This window comes from Brassica rapa, chromosome A10 (genome assembly GCF_000309985.2).
Source record: "Brassica rapa cultivar Chiifu-401-42 chromosome A10, CAAS_Brap_v3.01, whole genome shotgun sequence".
NCBI lineage: Eukaryota > Viridiplantae > Streptophyta > Magnoliopsida > Brassicales > Brassicaceae > Brassica > Brassica rapa.
The window spans coordinates 19,455,272-19,477,081 of NC_024804.2; the positions used below are offsets into that span (position 1 = coordinate 19,455,272).

Sequence of the window (21,810 nt, forward strand, 5' to 3'; positions counted from 1 at the left end):
TAGTGTTCATATGAAGAGTGTCTCAGAGTAACTCTTGTTTAACGATTTCTAATGGAGTTAGGACTTTCCGTTTCAAGTCCTGAGAAATTGTGCGTTTCTGTTCTTTCACCCATACACTTCGCAAGAACAGCAAAAAAAGAAATCTCTTGGACGTAACACTCATCTTTCCTTAATAAAGTGGAGTGTTCAGAAGACAAAGCAGTGATAGCCTGGTAGGTAGAATGATCTACTCAAGTCTCTGTTAATAAATAGCTAATACGGCCAAGACCGAATCAGTAAAACTACTATCTACTGAAGTCTTTACGGTACGTTCAAGTTTCATGTTTCTGTCTACCGACATAATTTTTGTATAGGAAAACAGTATAAATATATTGTGATTTATTTTGTTTGAACATATTTTAACTATCAAACAAATATTTGTATAGCAATATATACAAAATAAAACAAAAAACGTGGACTCAAAAGTCTTCAGCATTTGTTGGATAGCAAAAGAGTGGCAGGATACTAAGCGTAAGTCATTGTACAGGATAAAAACGCGTTAGCATTGGAGTTTAGTTCTGGTGTGAGTAGGATGCTTCATTTCAATCCCTTATAAATTTAGATAGCATTTCATGCAATGTTAGTTGTGTAACGAAGAAAACAAGCTAAAAATGACTAAAGAGAAATCATATGTAATAGCTCCTCTTCTTCTTCTATCTTTGCTCCTATGTCTTTCTTCTCAAGTTGGTGTCGCCGAGGCCAGACGCCATACAAGTTAGTTAGTATATTTATATCCTTCTACGAATAGTTGAAATTTGTGTCCAGTTGTTCACGTTCTACGTTGTTTATGAAAGTAGCATACTCCAATAATGGCTTCAATTTTTTTTTGTTAGTTAATACCGGGTATTCAGATTCTCGATGTGCCGATAAATTTCAAGCAACTCCTCCACCACCAGGTAGAATTTGTAACTGAAAATGCAAACCAAATAGTCTGAATAAGTTGTTTGTATACAAAAATTATGCATGATTCAGAAATGCATGGTGTTACTAACTAGCTAAACCCATTAAAGTTCAGTGTAAAGTTTGGTAAAGAAACAAATCATATGAACTTGCGCATATTGTTAACAGTCTACAAACCTACCCCGCCGATAGTCGCTCCGAGGTCTTCGTCACCCAAAGGAAAAGGCCCATAACTCCATAAGTGCTGAAAAGTTTCAAGAAATGACAGGGGATTGAAGAAACACACACAAGAAGAGTAAAAAACCTTTATTACTGTACAACTCGTATATCGAATTTTACGTGTATGTAAACGTAAAATTAAATAATTATGTGTAAAACTTTTAAGTCAAAGAAGATTACGAACTTTTAGCTATGATATATAAACATTGAAAAAAAAAATCCAATTTAAGCAAGAAAAAAATGTCAATCATCAACATCAGGTAAAAGAACTTGCGCATGTTGTTTACTAAATTCACCCGCCGAAAGCGACTGAGGACACCGCACTCTAATTATAAACAAAGGAAAAAGGCTAATAAGTGAAGTTTTCAAAAAAAGTGATGGGGACTACAAGAAGAGGTCAACTTAATTGTTGTGTAACGTCGATCACGGACGGTGGACTTGCACATAAATGTGAAATAACTATTAACTATTTCAAATTTGTGGTGGACTACCTCAAAAGATCTGACTGTTTCAAAAACTGTTTTAATGAAATCTGTTAAGATCCGAGAACGAAGATGACAGAGGAAGACCTTGTTGATATTAAAATTTACATGTCTAAAGATCAAAACCTTTATCAATGAAATTATATTAACATTGTAGAAACAAAACATAAAATTAATAAGCTATGCAAGGAAGAAGAGATGGTCAGTCATCAACATCAGATACTGCAGAATCCTGAGAGGAGCGTTCTCGAAATCCAACTGAGGAAGTCTCAGCTCTCTCACTCTACACGACCCACCATTTCCCTCCCGGGTCATCATAACCCGACCCGAGTACACTTTCCTAAACAGATACGCCGAGCAGCTCCCGGTCGATTGATTAGCTTTCGTCTTGTAAATCGTCCATCCGTTTGACGCCAACGCCTGCGAGAAACTCTCCATCGATCCGATTCGTGCGCTGGTGAGTCTCGAGAAGAGAGAAACAGAGCAGCAATCCCAATTGCTTACGGAGGAGGATGAAGGCGTATCCACGGCGGCGGGGGAGAACACGAGCTTGAACAAGCCGTTGGAGAGGGAGACGAATGATCTGAGATGCGAGAGAGACGAATCCGAGAGAGACGGGAAAGAGAGCATCACCGCGTCGTTAGGAAGAGACCACGAGAGAGACGAAGACATCGAGGCCGCGGAGGAAGACCAACAAGTCGAAGGACGAGACGAAGACGTGGAGAACGGCGACGGCGCAGATCCGGATTCCCGCGGCGGGAACGAGAAGATGATGTGGGAGAGGGAAGGCGTTGGGTACAGATCCATCCCCAGATCTCTCGCGATTGATGCTAATCTGTAAGTTTCCGAGATCAATTCTCGCGAGGGGACGAAGAAGAGCAACGGCGTTTTCGGATTCTTCCTCGTGTTGTTGGATCTCGATCGGGTTTTTGATTGTGAGCTTAGGATCTCTCGAATGCTGGTTTCGCCTTCTCCTCCATCAACTTCGTCTGGTTCGCCGGAGTTGTGAGTGAGGTTGAGAGTCTCGTGGAGGAGAAGAGAGCGAGCTAGCTTTAACGGAAGCATCTCTGGTCTCTTAACGCTTTCCTCTTCTTCCTCTCGCTTTTATTTAAGCTTCACTGGAACCAAACATAACCGGCCGGTTTAAATTAAAATCATACATCACAATTTGTCCCGGTTAGATTCGGTTTAACTCGATATAAATTGTCTTCCTCCCTCACTTCCCTCGCCTTCAGATACCAAGCGCCGATTCTGCGTAGAGCTTCAACTCGTCTCCCATGGCGGATACTACTACGATAGTGCCAATGGTTTGTAATTTCTGCTTCTTCTCATCTTCGATTATGTAGTTTTCGTTTAGTTTCAGCAGAATCAGTAATTTATGTTTCTCGTTAGGGTAGCTTGATACCATTAGCTTTGAGAGCTTGTGTTCATGCATTGAATCTGAATGATTGTTGTTGATTACAGGCACACGAAAGAAAAGCTGAGAATCTGAGAGCCTTTATGGTGAACTTGGCGAATTCGAGAGGGTTATTGATTCCTGAGAGTAGACTCTTCGAACAGAGATTCTTGGACCTGTGTTTATCACGTGCTCCTGATCATCCCACTTACTCTGCTGTATGTATAAGTTATAACAATGCCGAATCTCTTATGTGTATATACATGTGTTGTTCTGACTGTATACTACATTTATTTCAGATGATTTTTATTGCTATCACGGAGTTGAATGAAGCAGGTGGCTCTTGCGAAGAAGCGATATCAGAGTTTATAAAGTCTAAGTACGAGAGCTTGCCGTTTGCTCACACGAGTTTGCTCAGTCATCATCTGGCTAAGCTTGTGGAGAAGAGAGAGATACTTTGTGACTACAACAGCTACTGTTACACACTTCCGGGAACTGATGATGCTGAGAGAAAGAACGTTGAGGTGGCGTTGAGAGTGAATGATCAGTGTGCGGCGGATGAGGTTATGAGCCTTCAAAATGATAAACGGATTGTAGAAGAACGGAGCTTGACTGAATCCAGAGACAGCCCCAAACGTAAAGCATGTGGTGGCAATTACATCAACGTCATTGGAGTCAGTGGCACTGGAGCCAATGCATGTTTGAGTGTGACGACTGTTAAAACTCGTAGTATAGAGGGAGTTGCTGTAGAATCAGAAGTGGCTCTTGAAAAAAGTGGGAGTGAAGGAGGTGAACTGCGTGAGTTAGTTGTTCTGGATGAGCAAAATGATGTGCTGATGGAAGAGTCATGTAAAGGAGAAGAAAGCCTAAGAGAAACAAACTCAAAACAAGGAGAACCAAAATTGCACAGAACATCTAACATGATGAAGGAAGCATGTGTGGAAGTGAAGAGTGTAGCATATAAAAGACTTTGGGAATGTCAAACCGAAGCGTGCAGCAATATCATTGCTCTAGAGTAAGCCTCTGATCCCTTTCTTTTCCCTGTTTGTATACTTTCACTTTGAATTAGCTTTAACAAATTTCATGTTTTCTGTTTGGGGGTTGGGCAACTAGAAAAATGCTGAAGCAGTGCAGAGAGAAAGGCCAGCAGAAGAAAGCTGTCTCAGAGATTGATGATGTTTCTCGTTTGCCTCTGTCCAAGGTAATGACAAAAGAAAACCATGTTACTTTATTTCACTGGTGTGATTATGAGCTGATGAAAAACAGGTCTGAGTCTTTTCTTTGTCGTCATTTATCTACAGGAAAGCTGCGAAGAACTGAGGAACCTTGCCCAAAAGATAGAAAGCCAGCTCTCCGGGATCATCGGTTCCTATGATGAAGCCGTGGTTCCATGCTATGAATCTCGAGGATGTGAAACCAAAAGTATAAGCAAAGAAGTCTTTCACGAGACTCCCACGAAGACCTCCAAACATCATGAACAGAAGGAAAGAGAGCAATCTCAAATAAACCCACGGGCCAAGAAGAGGAGAGTCAGAAGACTTCAAGACATAGGAGTACTGCGGAAATCGCCTCGGTTACAAAAGCTAATATGAATATTTCTGAATCTTAATATCTCTTTATATATCAGTATCTACATAGGTGCAACATCGTGAAAAATTTGAATATTTTTCATATAAAATTATGATGAAATAACAAGAATTTGCCTATGATGCTAACAACTATTAACATCTACGATCTTTTTTACTACTAAGAAACAAAGATGATTGAGAACTTCTCTCTAAGCACTTCACCACACAGTTAAACCACAATTTACTCTCTTCTTCCCTTTTTACCCCTGTGGAGCAAAACTCCAATTCAAGAACGGTTTCTGCTCGTGCGGATCCTGGAAGGGAGTGAAATAATCAGGCTGGTACAAGTACTGAGGAACAAAACCGTCGCTCTGCAACAAGTCCATGGAACCACCAAACATTGAAGTATCAAAAGCCTCTAAAGCATCTTCAAGCTCTCCCCATTTAGGCTCGCTCTGAACCTCCTTGGCATCCGGTGACACGACGTGGCCGCCCGAGCTGCTCGAATCATTCTGGTAAGTGGAGTCCGATGTGTCAAAAGGCGATGATGATTGATCCGCCATTGATGTCGTGGTCCTCGGTTTCTCATCTGCAGGGTAATACTTCTCCATGGTTCCTTTCTTGTTGTAGATTCGACATAGAACCCAGTCATCAAGCTGTTCACAACGAAAAAAAAAAAAGGTTAACAATCTAAATCATCATTACATTCACGAAATGAAAAGAACTCAAAGAGTGTTTCAAAAAAGTGTTTCAAAAAAAAAAAAAAAAAGAACTCAAAGAAAAAGACAGAACATACTCGTAGGTTGTTCTTTTTGTTAAGAGAAGCTGATCTATCGACATTAGCGAGACGATACTCGTGCATAATCCAATTCGTTTTAATCCCTTTGGGAGCTTTCCCAGCGTAGAAGACTAAAGCTTTCTTAATACCCAACGTCTTCGGTTTACCGATTGGTTTATCCGCTCCGGTGGCTTTCCAATAACCGGTTCCAGCTGCCCGGTTTGGACGCGAACCGTTTGGGTACTTCCGGTCTCTATGTGAGAAAAAATACCACTCTTTCTCTCCGTACAGAGACATCTCTGAAAGAATAATCAAATCTCTCGGTTAACAACGATTCTCGAGAAAAAAAAACAAATTCTTTTTCCTGAATTTACCTGGAAGCTCCCAAGGATTGAACTTGTAAAGATCGATTTCGGCGATAACCGGAGCTGAGATCTCCTCCGATGCGCATTTCCGGCACAAGTAGAATTTCACAAGCTCTTCGTCCGTTGGATGGAATCGGAATCCTGCAGGTAAGTTCAGCTCTGCTTTCATTCTCTTCTCTTTTCTCTCTTCAAATCTCTTCGTTCAATTTTTTTTCCCTTCTCCTTTCGTCTGCTGAAGATTGTAATCGAGGAGATGAGAGTGAGAAGACGAAGGCTTTTATAAGGACGAGAATAGCCGAAATTTACTTAATTGAATTAAAAAACAAATGGAAAAAGACAGAGATGACACGTGGGTGTTTTCGAGCACGTGCAGCAATACCGACTGTTTTCTTTTCTACGCTGACCGCAGCCAGCTGGTTACATACGTGGCCTAGTCTTAGTGGATAGTCGACTTAACGAGAGCAGTGATGTTGTCATTGCTTACGTCACCTGCACCCTTTGTATATTGTTGACTGGCCACAAGTGTCAATTACTTAATCCTCTGCTTCTCAATGTTGCTTATCCATTTTATTCTTGGGAAAATTGCTAAAAGAGAACAAGAAATCAGCATAGTTGTCCCTATGGTATAAATCCATTTTTTTCCATTTTTTCTCCTTTTTACCCTTTCCATATGTTAAAATTAATGTAATAAATAGTTATAAGAATCAAAAAAATTATTAAAAATATAAAAAACTAATAAAACACCCATTTACACAAACACATATTTTTTTAGGTTTGAAAAACATAATAAATAATGTTTTTAAATTACGTTCTACTAAAAGTAGAATTCTGTTTCTACACAAAACGGGTGAGTAGAAAATGAATTCTAGAATGAACACATCCATCTACTTGTTTTAGAACATAAAAACTACTTTTTACTATAATTCTAAATATGGGGAATACGAATTCTACTATTTGTAATGATCGCTACTTTTATTCAGAAACATGTTTCTACTTTTATCGAGTATTCTAAGTTATCAGGAATGCAAAATCTAAAACATACACGAACGTCCACATAGTGTAGAAATTACATTCTGGAATTTTGTTATGTTCTACACAGTGTAGAAGGTGCCTTCTACGGATAAAAAAACTGAATTTTCGAAAATTAAGGAAGTTGCAGTTTTAAAAATATTCTAAAAATATTCTAACTTCCTAAAACGTGTTTTCATTGATTTGCTTCGTGAAAAATTTAAAAAAAAAACGATTTTGAATGTTCTTCTTCACCAATCTATGATTTCCCCATGATTTTTCTATAGTTTGTCTTGTGATTTTCACAAAAACTTGTTCTATGATGCATATCTATACAACATGTGGTGTTTGGGAGTTTGGAGCAACCACGGGATGGGTTTTTTCGGCTGATGAGAAAGGGGCTAGGCTACTGTTATTGGAATCAAGTTCTACCTTAGAGGTTTTTAAAAGAATGGTTTTGGAAGATTTTGATATGGAAGAAGATAGCTTACCCGATTTGGAGTTGAGTTATCTACCTAATGAGTTGATCAATACATCAACTTGTCCACCTGTGATCATTGCGAATGATCGACAGCTTCAGAATTTTGTTGGTTTTGTTCAAAAGTGTGTTTCTACTCGATTGTGTGTAACGTCTAAAGCCAAAGTTGAGAATCTGAATGAACCAGACTTTGATCTTAACAAGTCGCCAGCTGATTCAAGTTCTGCTCAAGAGGAGGGAAACTCGGTTGATAGGGGGAACGAACCGGCTCCTGTGTTTGTTGAGAGGCAGTGCGAGAAAAAGAAAGAAAAGATTAGAAGAGTCGAAGTTGATGAGGATGCCTATCATGCCGATACCATGATCTCGGCCAAAGAGGACATACATAAGATGTCAAAGTTTTCTGTGCTCAATGTTGTTAAGAAGGGACAATTGTTTGAGAACAAAACTTTGCTGAAGGCGACTTTAGACTCTTCAGGGTTCCTCCATTTTAGACTCTTCAGGGTCTAAAACTGGCCAGTCTGTGCTGCTCCAATCATACTTGTTCCTGATCCTCTCCAAAACAAGGTCCACTCGTTCATCTTCCATCTCACCCTCCCTTGTGTACTGAGCATCTAGAAACACATCACCATTACCAGTCACTGATATGACCGAGAAGAAGTTATCCTGCAAACAGTTAAAATATGAAAATCCAAACAAAATATATACAACAACCATATAAAAGAAAAAAATAGAGAGAATGTTACCTTGTTAGTTAAGGAGTCCTCGAGCTCAATGATGTCTTCATAAGAAACTTTTGCAACTCCTTTCCAATTCCCACACCTTGGACCTTTGAAGCTGTCTGAGACTCTTCTGCCTAAAATTTCTCCAAAATCTGGAATTGCCTCCATAATCCAAATCTGGAGAGCATAGGAGAAACCCTCGAAAATGTAGCTCTCCTTCTTACCCAACTTCTTCCTAGCCTTCTCAATCGAACTCAGCAGGAAATCATACGAGTGAAGACCCCAATGGAACTTCCGAACCTTGTCAAAATCCATCACCAACTTGATGTACATATGAGGGATGGACACCTTCTCATCTCTCCCCATCACCACACCCACTATTACACACAAGTAGATCAACCTCATCCTATCAAGCCGAGTCCAGGTGTGAACTTCTTGTAGATGAACCTTTCTGATCGACTGCAAGGTGATCTTACCACCTGTGTGCAGTAGGTTACTCCAAAAACCCCCGTCGTTTTTCCATTTCACTACGTCACTGTTAGTTTCCCGTGTAATCTTGAGGCCTGTCACGGCATGGTACTCCTGAAGCGAAAACCGGAGAGGCGTCCTCGCAAAAACAAACCACTTCTCATGCAGCTTTGAGGTAATCAGCTGCCTACATATGAAGCTATCCACTAGTTTCCCAGAGAACTTGAGATCATTTTCGGCAATAGCCATGATATGTGTGAAAACTGGATCTCTCTTCACATCATCATACTCGGCACACATAGCTTTCTTCAGATCTCTGATAAGTTCCATGCGGCAACTGTTGTTGATCTTCTTAACCCGAGGTTCTGAACCCTCTGCATACAATCGTTTGGGTAGCTCAAGCTCCATATCTACAAAAGATAATAAAACACATGGTTGTTAACACCAAAAGACATCACATGAAAGCATAAACACGCAAACGTCCGAAACAAGCGTAAGAGTGAAACTGAGCCAAACACAAGATAATAATCAAAACCAAACACCATTGTCTAATCAAATTTAAATTTAGAAACACAGTAGATCGATTAATCAAATTAAAACAAGTCAATCTCCATCTCGCAAACAAATCAGCAAACTAAGACAATTAAGAGTCAACTACACACAAACTTTGTTCAGCGAAATCAGTATCGTAACAGTCACGAACACAAACAATAACATTGTTCAACGAAATCAGTATCGTAACACTCACAAAGACAAACACAAACACTAACATTGTTCAATAAAATCGGTTCACATAATCAAAAAGTCAATCCACACAAGCAAACAAATATTGATCCAAGTCAAAGTCACAAAATTAATAATGAAACAAAGACTAAGACAAATCAAAGAAACAAACCGTTCGCAAATTGAGGCAGAGAGGCGGAGAGGCGGAGAGAAGCGGAGAGGTGGCGATAAGCGGAGAGGCGGCGAGAGGTGGAGAGAACCGACGAGGCGGCGAGAGGAGGAAAGACGCCGAGAGAGGCGGAGAGAAGCAGAGAGGTGGCGAGAAGCGGAGAGGCGGCGAGAGGCGGAGAGAGGTGGAGAGAGGCGGAGAGTAGCAGAGAGACGTAGAGGTGGAGAGAGAAGCTTCGGTGGGTTCCGTCGTTGATTTCACCGGAGGGAGCACAACGGAGAAGACAAAATCGCCATCTTTATCGGCGTGAAAGAGAGAGGCGGAGAGACCAACGATGTTAGGGTTAGGGAAATCAAGCTTTTGACCCCTTTTCTTCTGATTTTTTTTCTAACCCGGTAATTTTATTAAACCGAATCATCTTTATTTTTTTATAAAAAACCAAATTAATTATGTTTAATAAGATTAATTAAAGGTTACTTTTGGTATTATGGAAAACATTATACTATAGGGACTACTTTAGGTTGGATTTATACCATAGGGACAACTATGTTGATTTCTTGTTCTCTTTTGGCAATTTTCCCTTTATTCTTTTACTTACCAGTTACCATTATGTGTTTTTTTTTTTTTGGTGCAAAACTATTTTTCGTCAGCAGCCACACTTTATTTTATTTTTATTTTTTTTTGTCGACAGCCACACTTTATTACTCCCATCTTTCATAATATTCGATATTATGGTTTAGTGCACAAAAATTAAAAAAAAATACATTCTTCTAAAAAGCACTTTTAGATATATTATCTTAAAATCATTCAATAGTTATAAAAAAAAGTCGTAAAATTTTATTAGTTGAACATTTTTTAATAAAGTTAAAATTAACTTTAAAATCTCAAAACATCGTAATATATTTCGAAACAACAAAAATTTCTAAAACATCGTATAATTTGAAAGAGAGAGAGAGTATATTTTATTGGAATACTATTGTTAAACCTTGGTGAAGAGAAGTCAGCATTCCTTGTGGTGGAAGTTTTAGATGTGACTTGTGATTCGACATTTGCAACTACGGTGAGCTTCTCCGCAGCATATCACAAACATCATCCTTGAGGGAAGCTCTCGTCATGTCGGATGACGTCATCTAACGTTGGATCGTTGGTTTAGTTGCAATCATGTACCAATCGCAGTCACACCGGTTTCTTTTTGTTTTCCTTACATTATACTTTTATATTTGTCGAATTTTAGTATTTTATAGAATAGATCTGATCATTCAGTCATTCACCAGTAAGTACCTATTCAAAATGTTAAAATATATCAAAATTGAGTTCGTAAAGAAAGTGTTTGCATTCCGGCTTATCTTACCCGGTCGTATATAGAACAATGTTTTCGAGTATTATTGAGCCTTTAGTTAAGTCCTTCACTATGTACCGCTTCCTCTTGCATTAACTAGAGACACAGTTTTAAAATTCATTGATCTAAACTTGTTTGTTTTTCTTTTTAAATGCGCATGTAGTCTGTTCTAGTTCAAATTATTTAAATAGAAAGTTGAGGTAGGTTACGTGGGCTTGTTCCCCGTTTGATGATCATCGCTTACGTACGTTTACTATCAGTCTATCATCTATAAATTATTGTGTTGTATTCAACATTGTGTTTTTTTTAAGATATGCCTTTCATTTTAGTATTAGATCACTTCCTCAATAACCAAATGAATAATACGAATTTTTTTGGTCAAAGATGACCTTTTGTCAATTTGCATTTTTCTTTATTGATATAAGTATGTAAATTTCTATATATAAGTCGTATCATTTCATACAATAAGAATGAAACTATCATGATGCACGTAAATTATTAATTGTCGTTTTGGGTGGTAAGTGGTAACAGTAAAGTCTCAAAAAGGAGAAGATAAGTCATAAGATCAATTGACTAATATGTTTTTTCCTATTATAAAATTTCAGATAAATTGTACCCGGACTTGATCTGAATTTATCATTATGTATAGAGAATCGACTTTTATACTTTTTTGCAGTTGTTTGTTTAAGTCATTGTGTGAATTGAAAGAGGAAGCTTCACGGAGCGTGATGTTATAGCTGCCGAACTTGACCTACCTAAAACATATATATACTCAATAGTCAATACTATATATCTTCTTTACGGTGGATTAATTGCTATTTTGTTTTGTCGTATTTAGATTTTTGCGAATATGCTTAAGAAGTTGGATAAAAAGGAGACAAGCTGGGACCTCATTGTCGAAAATTTAACATATCTTTAACAGCATGCAGGATCACAATCACATGTATACTATTCATATGACTACTTGTCTTATACGATGATAATTATAAATTTATAATATTATATGTGTGTGTACGTGCGTTTAAAAGTAAAATAAGACGTGCTTTAAAACCGTGAACTGCATTCGAGAATTTTCATTGAGCAGTGTTGACTGTTGAGTAGTGAATTTCATTCTAGAATCTTGTTCTTCTCTATCAAGCAACTTGTCACTAATGGGCTACGTAGGTCCTCTTCTCCGTCAATCACTCATCACTACATCTTAAGCAGAATGGGCCTAATATGGGACTTAACTTGGGTCATTTATGAAAAACGGTTTTTGTATTTGGTAGGTAATGCCGTGATGATTTATTTCTCTAATTTCTATTTTGAGCTCCTGTAATACCCCTTGCGATTCTTCTCTACGGATTTAAGATTCTAAACATATTTGTTTATTCCTTCATTTGTAATTTTTTTGTTGGATTTTTCTCACGCAATTAAACGTTTTGGCAACTACAACACTATTTTACTTTGTAAATAGTACAACATGAATACTATTATCTCGCAGTATTTAGGTATAGAACACGAACTCAAGAACACAAGAACTTCAAGTCCAAATATCAGTTTCTTATTAATCACTCAATCACTCACTCAAAACTCGTAATCATTACAACTCAATGGTAATCACTTATATAGGACATAACAATTCCTATTCTCATTAGGAATAACACAAATCATATTTCCTAATCACTTTAGTAATCCATATCTTTGTGTGATTAGGTTAGCTTGTACTTCAAGCTATCTTTCAAGTTTATCTCCAACAATCTCCCTCTTAAACTTGAAATTATCTTCACTCACCATTTGGACTCCAATCAATTTCCTCATCTCGATAAATTTTACTCTTCCAAGAGATTTCGTCAAAATGTCAGCTCGCTGCTCAGTTCCCGGAACGTGCTCTACTTCTACTTGATCATTCTCAACGCACTCTCTTATAAAATGAAACCTCCTGTGTATGTGTTTGCTTCGTCCATGGAATACTGGGTTCTTCGTCAATGCGATTGCAGATTTATTATCTACCTTTATAACCACCTTTCGGCTTTCATTACCAATGACTTCCCCTAGAAGTTCTTGAATCCAAATTGCCTGTTTAGCTGCTTCAGTTGCTGCCATAAACTCGGCTTCACATGATGATAGGGCCACGATTTCTTGTTTGCAAGAACACCACGAGATTGGACTAGCATTCAGGTAAAACACATATCCCGTAGTACTCTTCCCATCATCAATATCAACATTGAGAGAGGCATCACTAAAGCCTGTCAGCTCCAAGCTTGTGGACTGTGTATAGACGAGACCAAGTGAGATGGTTCCTCGCAGGTATCGTAGTACCTGTTTTAACGCAGCACCATGCGACTCCTTAGGAGCGTGCATGTATCTACTCAGAACACCCACACTAAACGAGAGATCAGGCCGCGTGTGGAGCAAGTATCGCAGACATCCAATACTCCTTCGATAATCTCTTTCATCAATGCTCTTCTCTTCTATCGATTTAGCCAACTTCACGTTAAAATCCATGGGAACAGTGGTTGAGTTACATGCGTCCATTCCACATTCTTCAAGTATCTTACGAGCATATCGATCTTGTTTCAGCGTGATCCCTTCTTTACCTTGACAGACCTCAATGCCAAGGTAATAGGTTAGTCTTCCAAGATCACTCATATCAATCTTTGTTGCCATCTCCCTCTTAAACACTTGAATTGAATGTGCTGATGTTCCTGTGACAAGAAGATCATCGACATACACTACAACTATGAGAGTTCCACCTTTTTCTTCCTTTCGATACAATGAAGGTTCTTTCGAACACCTCTGAAACTTAAACTCCCGCAAGATAGTATTCAACTTGATATTCCAAGCTCTAGGTGCTTGTTTCAATCCGTAGAGAGCCTTTCTCAGCTTGTAGACTTTGTTTTCTTTTCCTGCAACTTCGAAGCCTTCTGGTTGAGTGACAAATACCTCTTCTCTGAGCTCTCCATGGAGAAACGCGGTTTTAACATCAAGGTGATGGATCTCCCAAAGTTTAGAGGCTGCAAGGGCAATAACTAGTCGGATAGTCTCAATGCGAGCCACTGGTGCGAACACTTCATCATAATCCACTCCTTGCTTCTGAACATAGCCCTTTGCAACCAGACGAGCTTTGTATTTAGTAATAGTACCATCCGCATTCCTCTTTATCTTAAATATCCACTTCAGACCTATTGGTCTTACTCCCATAGGAAGATCAACAAGTTCCCAAGTTTTATTCTTTTCAATACTCGATATCTCATCTTCACAAGCATCAACCCATACCTTTAATCTCTTGGCCTCAGTGAAATCCCATGGTTCATCGTTTATTATTGATAACAGTCGTTCACACTCTGCTTCAGCCATTAGAACGTAATCCTCAAGATAAGCCGGCAAGTTGCTGGTTCTAGACGATCGTCTCAGTTGTGGTTGTTCTTCCTCATCATTACCATTGTCATCTTCATCATTTTCTTCATTATCAATAATCTCAGTGTCTGTCTCATCTCCTGTTTCACCCGTTTCATCTATCTCATCGCTTTCATCCGTTCCTTTTAGCTCAATACTAAAAGTGCCACCATCATCATCTTGAACTGTTTTGCTAGTCCAGTTCCATCCTTTACTCTCATCAAAAATTACATCACGACTGACTACTATTCTCCTTTTAGTAGGATCTAGTAATCGATAAGCCTTAGACCCTGGTTCTGTTCCCAAGTGAACCAGAACCTTTGACCTATCATCGAGCTTCTTTCGGCCCACTGCATCAGTCTTGGCGTAACATATGCAACCAAACACCTTAAGGTGTGATACATTTGGTGTTTTACTTCGCAGAACTTCATAAGGTGTCTTTCCTTCCAGGGATTTAGTCGCAATTCTATTTATTAGATACGTAGAATGCCTAACAGCTTCGCCCCACAGTTCATTCGGTACCTTCATGTGTTTTAATATACTCCTGGTCATCTCCAGAAGTGTCCGGTTACGCCTCTCGACAACGCCATTCTGTTGAGGTGAGTATGGTGCCGTTAAGTGCCTCTTAATACCATTCTCATCGCAGTACATGTGAAACTCTTTGGAGCAGAATTCTCCCCCTCTATCTGAACGGAACGTTTTTATCTCGCATTTTGTTTCTTGTTCGACTAGCTTCTTGAAGTTTTTAAACTTCTCGAATGCTTCACTTTTCTCTTGTAACAGTATAGTCCACATATAACGTGAAAAATCATCAATTAGTACGAACACATATCTCCTTTGCGCCGGTGTTGGTGGTGTGATAGGTCCGCAGAGGTCACCATGTATGAGCTCTAGAGGGCCGGTGGCTCGATATGTGGTAGCTTGAGGAAAAGATTTCCTCGTTTGCTTGCCGAGTAGGCAAGACATACATGTTTCCTTTTCAACTCGCAAAGCTGGTATGCCAGTCACTCGTTCCTTATTTACCATTGCTTTCATTGTATCTGTATTGATATGCCCAAGACGCGCATGCCATCTTGATGACTCGTTTCGTGCTGATATCTGAAGACAGTGGAGATTGTCGACTTATAAAGTCACCTTGTATAGTCGGTTCTTAGCTCGGATTGATTTCACCATCAACTTTCCATATCGATCAAACAGCATGAGTTCTTCATCTTTCATTCGAACCTCGCATCCTGCTTCTGTAGCTTGACCTAAGCTGACTATGTTACTCTTTAACCCGGGAATATAGTACACGTTACCTAGGATTTTCTTCTCATCTCCTTTAAAAACAAACTGAATCGATCCTTTTCCTTTTATATCAATGCGGGAATCATCTCCAAATCTTACTTTTCCAGTGATTGTTTCATCAAGTTTATGAAAAAATCTTCTATTGCCGCTCATGTGGTTACTCGCACCATTATCAAGATACCAGACATTATTTGTATCTAGACTTGTATCAAACACACTCGGGTCTACTCTCTGCTCGTTGAGGTAGACAATCTCATTCATCATTAGCTCATCAGCCTCTTGCGTTTCCTCTGTTTTGTTTTCAACTGTTTCTTGCAGCTTAAGTCCTTGCTTATCAGGACATTCAGTCGCATAATGCCCTTGCTTATCACAATTAAAACAAGTAATATGTGAGAGGTCACGTCCTTGACCTTGTCTGTATGCATCTCTTTGGCTATAGAAGTTTCCGGACCTGCCACGGCCTCTTCCTCTCCAAGTGGAACGGCCTCCGCGTCCTCTGCCTCGGGCTCCCCCATAGTTGCCATAATTTGTTTGATTAGATTCAGAGTTGGCATACATCAGCTTTCCTTGGTCATCTTGTTGTTCATCATCTTCTTCACAGATTCTTTCCTCATAAGCCTTGAGTCTTCCCACGATATCTTCAAAACTTGTTACTTTCAAGTCAAGAACTTGTTCAAGTGAAGCAACAATGTGAATGTACTTCTTTCGTGGTAGACTTTTCAGGAATTTTTTCACGATTTTCGTTTCTTCAATGACTTCACCGAGAGAAGCAGATTTTGATGATATCTCCGATAGCTTGCCTACGAAGGTATCGATCGTGTCGTCCTCTTTCATCTTAAGACGATCAAATTCTGCCATTAGTGTTTGCAAACGAGCTTCTCGTACTCTTTCAGCCCCAACATGTCGTGCTTTAATCGCGTCCCACACAGCTTTTGCATTATCAAGTTCACCAACTTGCAGTGTTAGCGATTCGGGAATTGACTGGAAGAGTAATGCGATAGCCATATTGTTTTTATCTTCGATTTTGTTTCCAGGATCAATGGTTTCCCACACTTTGTTGACCTTAAGAGCTATCTTCATCTTCATGGCCCAGACAGTGTAATTTGTATTGTTTAGCATAGGAAGTTTTATCGACGAGGGTCCGGTTTTCCCCGTTTCTTCTTTAACATCACTCATGATAATATAGGGCTCTGATACCAAATATTATCTCGCAGTATTTAGGTATAGAACACGAACTCAAGAACACAAGAACTTCAAGTCCAAATATCAGTTTCTTATTAATCACTCAATCACTCACTCAAAACTCGTAATCATTACAACTCAATGGTAATCACTTATATAGGACATAACAATTCCTATTCTCATTAGGAATAACACAAATCATATTTCCTAATCACTTTAGTAATCCATATCTTTGTGTGATTAGGTTAGCTTGTACTTCAAGCTATCTTTCAAGTTTATCTCCAACAATATGTGATATAACAAACTAAGTCCCACATTGGAGAATTAGACAAGGAGTGTCTAATATATAAAGAGATGTCCAACTCTAATAGTACGAGGCCTTTTGGGATGGAAACCAAAAGTAAATCCATGCGGGCTTGCCAATTAGGCCCAAAGTGGACAATATCGTACTAATCGGATAATATAGAGTTGGACACGGGATTTCACAATCCCAACAATTGGTATCACAGGTCCCAGGTTGACGAGAAATCTGCAAGAAAGACCAAAATACCCTTTGAGTGATGAATGAGTGATGAATGGGTATCCTATGAGTTAGGAATGAGAGGTGTGTGGCAGAAATCAAGTCAGAAGATTCTGGAAGTCAGTTGTGAGACACGAGATGAATGTGATCCTTAGTTTGAAGGGGAGAATGTGATATAACAAACTAAGTCCCACATTGGAGAATTAGACAAGGAGTGTCTAATATATAAAGAGATGTCCAACTCTAATAGTACGAGGCCTTTTGGGATGGAAACCAAAAGTAAATCCATGCGGGCTTGCCAATTAGGCCCAAAGTGGACAATATCGTACTAATCGGATAATATAGAGTTGGACACGGGATTTCACAATCCCAACATACATGATCCTATACCATGATCGCTAAGCGTTATTCATTTGACAAAAAAATGGCAAGGGAGGCCAAAGGGTCTTGCGAGTTGCGACACAGTTGTGAAAACCACTAATGATTTGGTAAACATCAGATCATATTCATTCATGCATCACCACGATCAAGATTGACCATTTGACATTTCCATCGTAGACATTGTTGAAATGCTTGTGATTACAACAACTATAAGGAATTAAAAATGTAGAAAGTTGAAAATATTTATATCTGATGTGTTTTATTAACTAAAAAAGACACGAATTGACGAATTACATATCAAGGGAAAAAGAATATCGAGCATTCTGGAATTCAAAGAACATACAGTTTTTAGTTCAAAAAAAAAAAGAACATACAGTTTCCTAATGAAGAGTTTCGAAGATGCTCTTAAAATGCTTAAAAAATAATAATAATGAGATGATGGTGGATAGAAGCACTCGACATATTCGATTCTCTTCTCAATATACTCACATCCATCACTAAGACGCTGGACGGTGCTGGTACTTGGCTCAAAATTTATCTACGAAAGCTCATATAAGTTTGCTCTTTGTTTTGACCAAAAAAAGAAGTTTGCTCTTTGTCAAATTAATAAATTATGCTGAATCATGTATTAATGCTGAGATTTACAATCACCGGTTATAAAAATGTAGTTTGTTAGGTACATGAATAAATTCTATATAACATTCCCGAAACTTCTAAACTTTCATAATTCATTTTCCTTCTTTTTGTTTTCTACTTTCGAACAATACACCACGCGTGGCATGCGTAAAGAAACTCCACGGTATATGGAGGAACAACTTGATGAACATTCCACCATATATAATAGTATATTTATAAGCACTTCTGGCAGCAAAAATTCTTTCTAATTATATAATCCTAAACGTCGTATATCCTTAATAATGATGTTTTAGTCTTTTCAATTCATATAAATAGTATAATTATATCTGAGTGACTAAGTCGACCTCTAAAGGTACGGAGGAGAACACAAGCATTAGATTCTCTCTTATACGCCATCACTAGTGATGGTGGAGAGAAAAAGAAAAATACCCAACAAGCAAATATTGTCAAAATTGAAATAATTGCCATACTATACTTTTTAGTTAATTAATTAATATCTCTCACTTTTCATGGCTTATATAAGATGGTGACCATCACACAAATTGAAACGCAGCAGCAACTCATATCACCATCACCCATCTCCTTATTTTGCTCTTCTTTCTTTGTGTTCATAGCTTTGTAATAATAGTCTTGCTTCTCCTAAGGCTTAATAAGAGGAGGTACTATTACTACATCTCTCCCTATCTTCACATATACTTCAAAAGTATTATAAGAAGCTGCTTTCAAATTAAAAAAAAAAACAAACTTGGAAGATGTTTCGGTCTCGGAATCAGATCGTCTGACCACCGCTTGATTTAGTTTAGATGGGCAGCTGACAAAAAAAAAATATCTGAACTAAAATATATATATATATATATTTTAAAAGTAGTATGAATAACATTTCTAATTTTAATTATACTTCATATATATATATATATGTTTCTTGTGAGTCACTCTTTCACGGTCTTGTAATATAAATTGTTTTTATGGGAAATAAAACAAGTAAATTAAGTTTGGTTTTGTTACTAACAGATGGGTGCAACCGCTGCCGTCAACAACCACCATCACGGCCACCAAGTCTTTGACATGGCCGTCCCTCAACAACCAGCTTTCAAATGCTTCGACGATGATGGCCGTCTCAAAAGAACAGGTTACAGTCTTAAACAAAACAAAAAATGTCAAACTTTTTAAATTGTTACATAAACGCAATACTAAAAACGTTTCTTCTTTGTTATAATAATCCAGGGACGGTTTGGACCGCAAGCGCTCATATAATTACAGCAGTGATCGGATCCGGCGTTCTCTCGTTGGCATGGGCCATTGCACAGCTTGGATGGGTCGCTGGACCTGCGGTGATGCTATTGTTCTCTTTAGTTACTCTCTACTCTTCCACACTCCTCAGCGACTGCTATAGAACCGGAGATGCAATCTCCGGCAAGAGAAACTACACTTACATGGACGCAGTTCGATCCATTCTCGGTAATAAATACTCTGTTCTTAAGTAATCTCACTCTGGTTTTTTCCTCTGCTTTTTGTATTAAATGTTGAGATATTCTGTTTTTATTACAGGTGGGTTTAAGTTCAAGATCTGTGGGCTGATTCAATACTTGAATCTGTTTGGTGTCGCGATCGGTTACACAATCGCAGCATCCATAAGCATGATGTGAGTGTTTCTTAGTTTTACTTGTGACACAAGCTTCAAATCAGGTTATAGAACTAACATTTGATGGACCATGCAGGGCGATCAAGAGATCGAACTGTTTCCACAAGAGCGGTGGAAAAGACCCGTGTCACATGTCAAGCAACCCTTACATGATCATCTTCGGTGTGACAGAGATCTTGCTCTCTCAGGTTCCTGACTTCGACCAGATCTGGTGGATATCCATTGTAGCAGCTGTCATGTCTTTTACTTACTCTGCCATTGGTTTATCTCTCGGCATTGTTCAAGTTGCTGGTGAGTAATAACTACAAGTAGTATCCTAAAATCTTACTTTGAAAAAAAAAATGATAAATCTTTGATTTGGAATCTCTATAGCAAATGGAGTATTCAAAGGAAGTCTCACAGGAATAAGCATAGGAGCAGTGACTCAAACACAGAAGATATGGAGAACCTTTCAAGCACTTGGAGACATTGCCTTTGCTTACTCTTACTCTGTTGTCCTAATTGAGATTCAGGTAATAAAATAAAAACCTTTCTTGGAACACAAGCTTCCATTTTTTATACAACCCTAAAAAAAAATTCAACTTTATAGGTTAACAACACTAAAGATTCACAGTTTCTTGGAACACAAGCTACAGTTTATTTATTTCTGTTGGTTCTCTGTATCTAGGATACTGTAAGGTCACCACCATCAGAATCAAAAACGATGAAGAAAGCTACAAAACTCAGCATTGCCATCACAACCATCTTTTACATGCTATGCGGCTCAATGGGCTACGCAGCCTTTGGAGACGCAGCACCAGGAAACCTCCTCACTGGTTTCGGATTCTACAACCCCTTTTGGCTCCTCGACATAGCCAACGCCGCCATCGTAGTCCACCTCATCGGAGCTTACCAAGTCTTTTCTCAGCCCATCTTCGCCTTCGCTGAAAAGTCAGTCTCGGAGAGGTTTCCAGACAATGACTTGCTCACCAAGGAACTCGAGTTCAAGATCCCAGGGTTTAGGTCTCCGTACAAAACAAACGTTTTCAGGGTAGTGTTCAGGTGCTGTTTCGTCGTTCTAACCACGGTGATATCGATGCTGATGCCGTTCTTCAACGACGTGGTTGGGATCTTGGGAGCCTTAGGGTTTTGGCCCTTGACGGTTTATTTCCCGGTGGAGATGTATATAAAGCAGAGGAAGGTGGAGAAATGGAGCACGAGGTGGGTTTGTTTGCAGATGCTTAGTGTTTCTTGTCTAGTGATCTCGGTGGTCGCTGGAGTTGGTTCGATTGCTGGAGTAATGCTTGATCTTAAGGTCTACAAGCCTTTCCAGACTACGTATTGATGATTGATGATCATTAAGGACCAATGAACACAAGAAAATTTGGTGTATAAAGCTTATTGTTTATGTTTAAGCATTTGAAAAAAGAATTGAAAAAATGTGTATAATTTAAGTTTCAATTTGATGTATCGTATCATCTTTAAAATAAAGTTTATCAAATATGTTATAAGTATATGTCAAAAAAAAAAAATATATATGTCTTAAACCATGCAGTTTAGAGTAATCAAGTTGTAGATTTCGTTTAATGAGATAGTTTTATCGATTGCATCTTTTATAGTACAAATGAGTGAATATGCTGAGAACATGGGTTACAACTTACAACTGTATTACTAATTTTCAGAATGGAAAGATGTAGAATGACATTGAGAAAAAATAGAAAGTAAAACATTCCATCATCTATTTCAAAAAGAAAAATACAAAGAAAAACATTCATAAATAATTCTCAACAATTTTGACAAAGAATGAATGAAATGAATATACTATATTTTAAAAACAATTTCACTCATCTTGTTCCATCCATTTTTATTCTATTAATTCCTTTTAGTGGTTATCATTTACAGTCATGGTGATGGTAAGATAGAATTTGAATCAAAGTGACACTGACATTAACATTGGTTTTTACAATAATAAAGTGAAAGCTAAAAAGGAGCAACTTGGATGGTTTTGCTTTAACAAAAAATTCTTCAATAGTCAAAGTAAGCTGGCCACCCAGCAGCCTATCGTAATAAAATTATATACATAATGGTCTACCTTTCACTTATCAAGAACATGTATGGTTCTTGGATCTTGGAAATGATTAGAATCTTCGAAAC

General features: G+C 38.4%; 6 protein-coding genes across 7 annotated transcripts; 2 read left to right on the plus strand and 4 right to left on the minus strand.

Annotated features, from left to right (window-relative positions):
• Positions 1 to 1,664: 1,664 nt before the first annotated feature.
• On the minus strand, positions 1,665 to 2,756 carry LOC103847189. Its single transcript, XM_009124249.3, has one exon. The coding sequence runs from the start codon at positions 2,703 to 2,705 to the stop codon at positions 1,821 to 1,823; it is 885 nt and encodes a 294-aa protein (XP_009122497.1). The 5' UTR covers positions 2,706 to 2,756; the 3' UTR covers positions 1,665 to 1,820.
• On the plus strand, positions 2,722 to 4,742 carry LOC103847192. Of its 2 annotated transcripts, XM_033281580.1 has the most exons (6): positions 2,722 to 2,947; positions 3,105 to 3,254; positions 3,336 to 3,911; positions 3,945 to 4,051; positions 4,150 to 4,237; positions 4,338 to 4,742. In XM_033281580.1, the coding sequence occupies exons 1-6, from the start codon at positions 2,918 to 2,920 to the stop codon at positions 4,626 to 4,628; spliced, it is 1,242 nt and encodes a 413-aa protein (XP_033137471.1). In that variant the 5' UTR covers positions 2,722 to 2,917; the 3' UTR covers positions 4,629 to 4,742. The 2 variants fall into 2 exon arrangements, with proteins under 2 accessions (XP_033137471.1, XP_009122499.1); XM_009124251.3 differs by having other exon boundaries at positions 3,336 to 4,051.
• Positions 4,630 to 6,016, minus strand: LOC103847191 (protein ATAF2). Its single transcript, XM_009124250.2, has 3 exons — positions 5,757 to 6,016; positions 5,401 to 5,681; positions 4,630 to 5,260 (listed from the first exon to the last, which is right to left on the minus strand). Exons 1-3 carry the CDS (start codon positions 5,914 to 5,916, stop codon positions 4,865 to 4,867), a joined length of 837 nt encoding a protein of 278 aa, XP_009122498.1. The 5' UTR covers positions 5,917 to 6,016; the 3' UTR covers positions 4,630 to 4,864.
• A 350-nt stretch (positions 6,017 to 6,366) lies between these two features.
• Positions 6,367 to 9,379, minus strand: LOC103847583. The gene is made up of 3 exons (XM_009124678.3): positions 9,316 to 9,379; positions 7,977 to 8,830; positions 6,367 to 7,896 (listed from the first exon to the last, which is right to left on the minus strand). Exons 2-3 carry the CDS (start codon positions 8,826 to 8,828, stop codon positions 7,705 to 7,707), a joined length of 1,044 nt encoding a protein of 347 aa, XP_009122926.1. The 5' UTR covers positions 8,829 to 8,830; positions 9,316 to 9,379; the 3' UTR covers positions 6,367 to 7,704.
• A 5,772-nt stretch (positions 9,380 to 15,151) lies between these two features.
• Positions 15,152 to 16,492, minus strand: LOC117129339. Its single transcript, XM_033282946.1, has one exon. It carries the CDS (start codon positions 16,490 to 16,492, stop codon positions 15,152 to 15,154), a length of 1,341 nt encoding a protein of 446 aa, XP_033138837.1.
• Positions 16,493 to 18,567: 2,075 nt separating this feature from the next.
• Positions 18,568 to 21,265, plus strand: LOC103847193 (amino acid permease 2). Its single transcript, XM_009124252.3, has 7 exons — positions 18,568 to 18,694; positions 19,047 to 19,164; positions 19,260 to 19,493; positions 19,584 to 19,677; positions 19,754 to 19,968; positions 20,050 to 20,189; positions 20,345 to 21,265. The coding sequence occupies exons 2-7, from the start codon at positions 19,047 to 19,049 to the stop codon at positions 20,999 to 21,001; spliced, it is 1,458 nt and encodes a 485-aa protein (XP_009122500.1). The 5' UTR covers positions 18,568 to 18,694; the 3' UTR covers positions 21,002 to 21,265.
• The last annotated feature ends 545 nt before the right edge of the window (positions 21,266 to 21,810 follow it).

Coding starts and splice junctions, on each gene's coding strand:
- LOC103847189 (XM_009124249.3), bottom strand. CDS start 2,705: ATGCTTCCGTTAAAGCTAGCTCGCTCTCTTCTCCTCCACGAGACTCTC.
- LOC103847192 (XM_009124251.3), top strand. CDS start 2,918: ATGGCGGATACTACTACGATAGTGCCAATG. Junction 4,052..4,149: donor AGCAATATCATTGCTCTAGA/GTAAGCCTCTGA, acceptor TTGGGCAACTAG/AAAAATGCTGAAGCAGTGCA. Junction 4,238..4,337: donor CTCGTTTGCCTCTGTCCAAG/GTAATGACAAAA, acceptor ATTTATCTACAG/GAAAGCTGCGAAGAACTGAG.
- LOC103847191 (XM_009124250.2), bottom strand. CDS start 5,916: ATGAAAGCAGAGCTGAACTTACCTGCAGGATTCCGATTCCATCCAACG. Junction 5,682..5,756: donor CAATCCTTGGGAGCTTCCAG/GTAAATTCAGGA, acceptor TTATTCTTTCAG/AGATGTCTCTGTACGGAGAG. Junction 5,261..5,400: donor ACAAAAAGAACAACCTACGA/GTATGTTCTGTC, acceptor CGTTGTGAACAG/CTTGATGACTGGGTTCTATG.
- LOC103847583 (XM_009124678.3), bottom strand. CDS start 8,828: ATGGAGCTTGAGCTACCCAAACGATTGTATGCAGAGGGTTCAGAACCT. Junction 7,897..7,976: donor AGGACTCCTTAACTAACAAG/GTAACATTCTCT, acceptor AACTGTTTGCAG/GATAACTTCTTCTCGGTCAT.
- LOC117129339 (XM_033282946.1), bottom strand. CDS start 16,492: ATGAGTGATGTTAAAGAAGAAACGGGGAAAACCGGACCCTCGTCGATA.
- LOC103847193 (XM_009124252.3), top strand. CDS start 19,047: ATGGGTGCAACCGCTGCCGTCAACAACCACCATCACGGCCACCAAGTC. Junction 19,969..20,049: donor CGGCATTGTTCAAGTTGCTG/GTGAGTAATAAC, acceptor GAATCTCTATAG/CAAATGGAGTATTCAAAGGA. Junction 20,190..20,344: donor TTGTCCTAATTGAGATTCAG/GTAATAAAATAA, acceptor CTCTGTATCTAG/GATACTGTAAGGTCACCACC.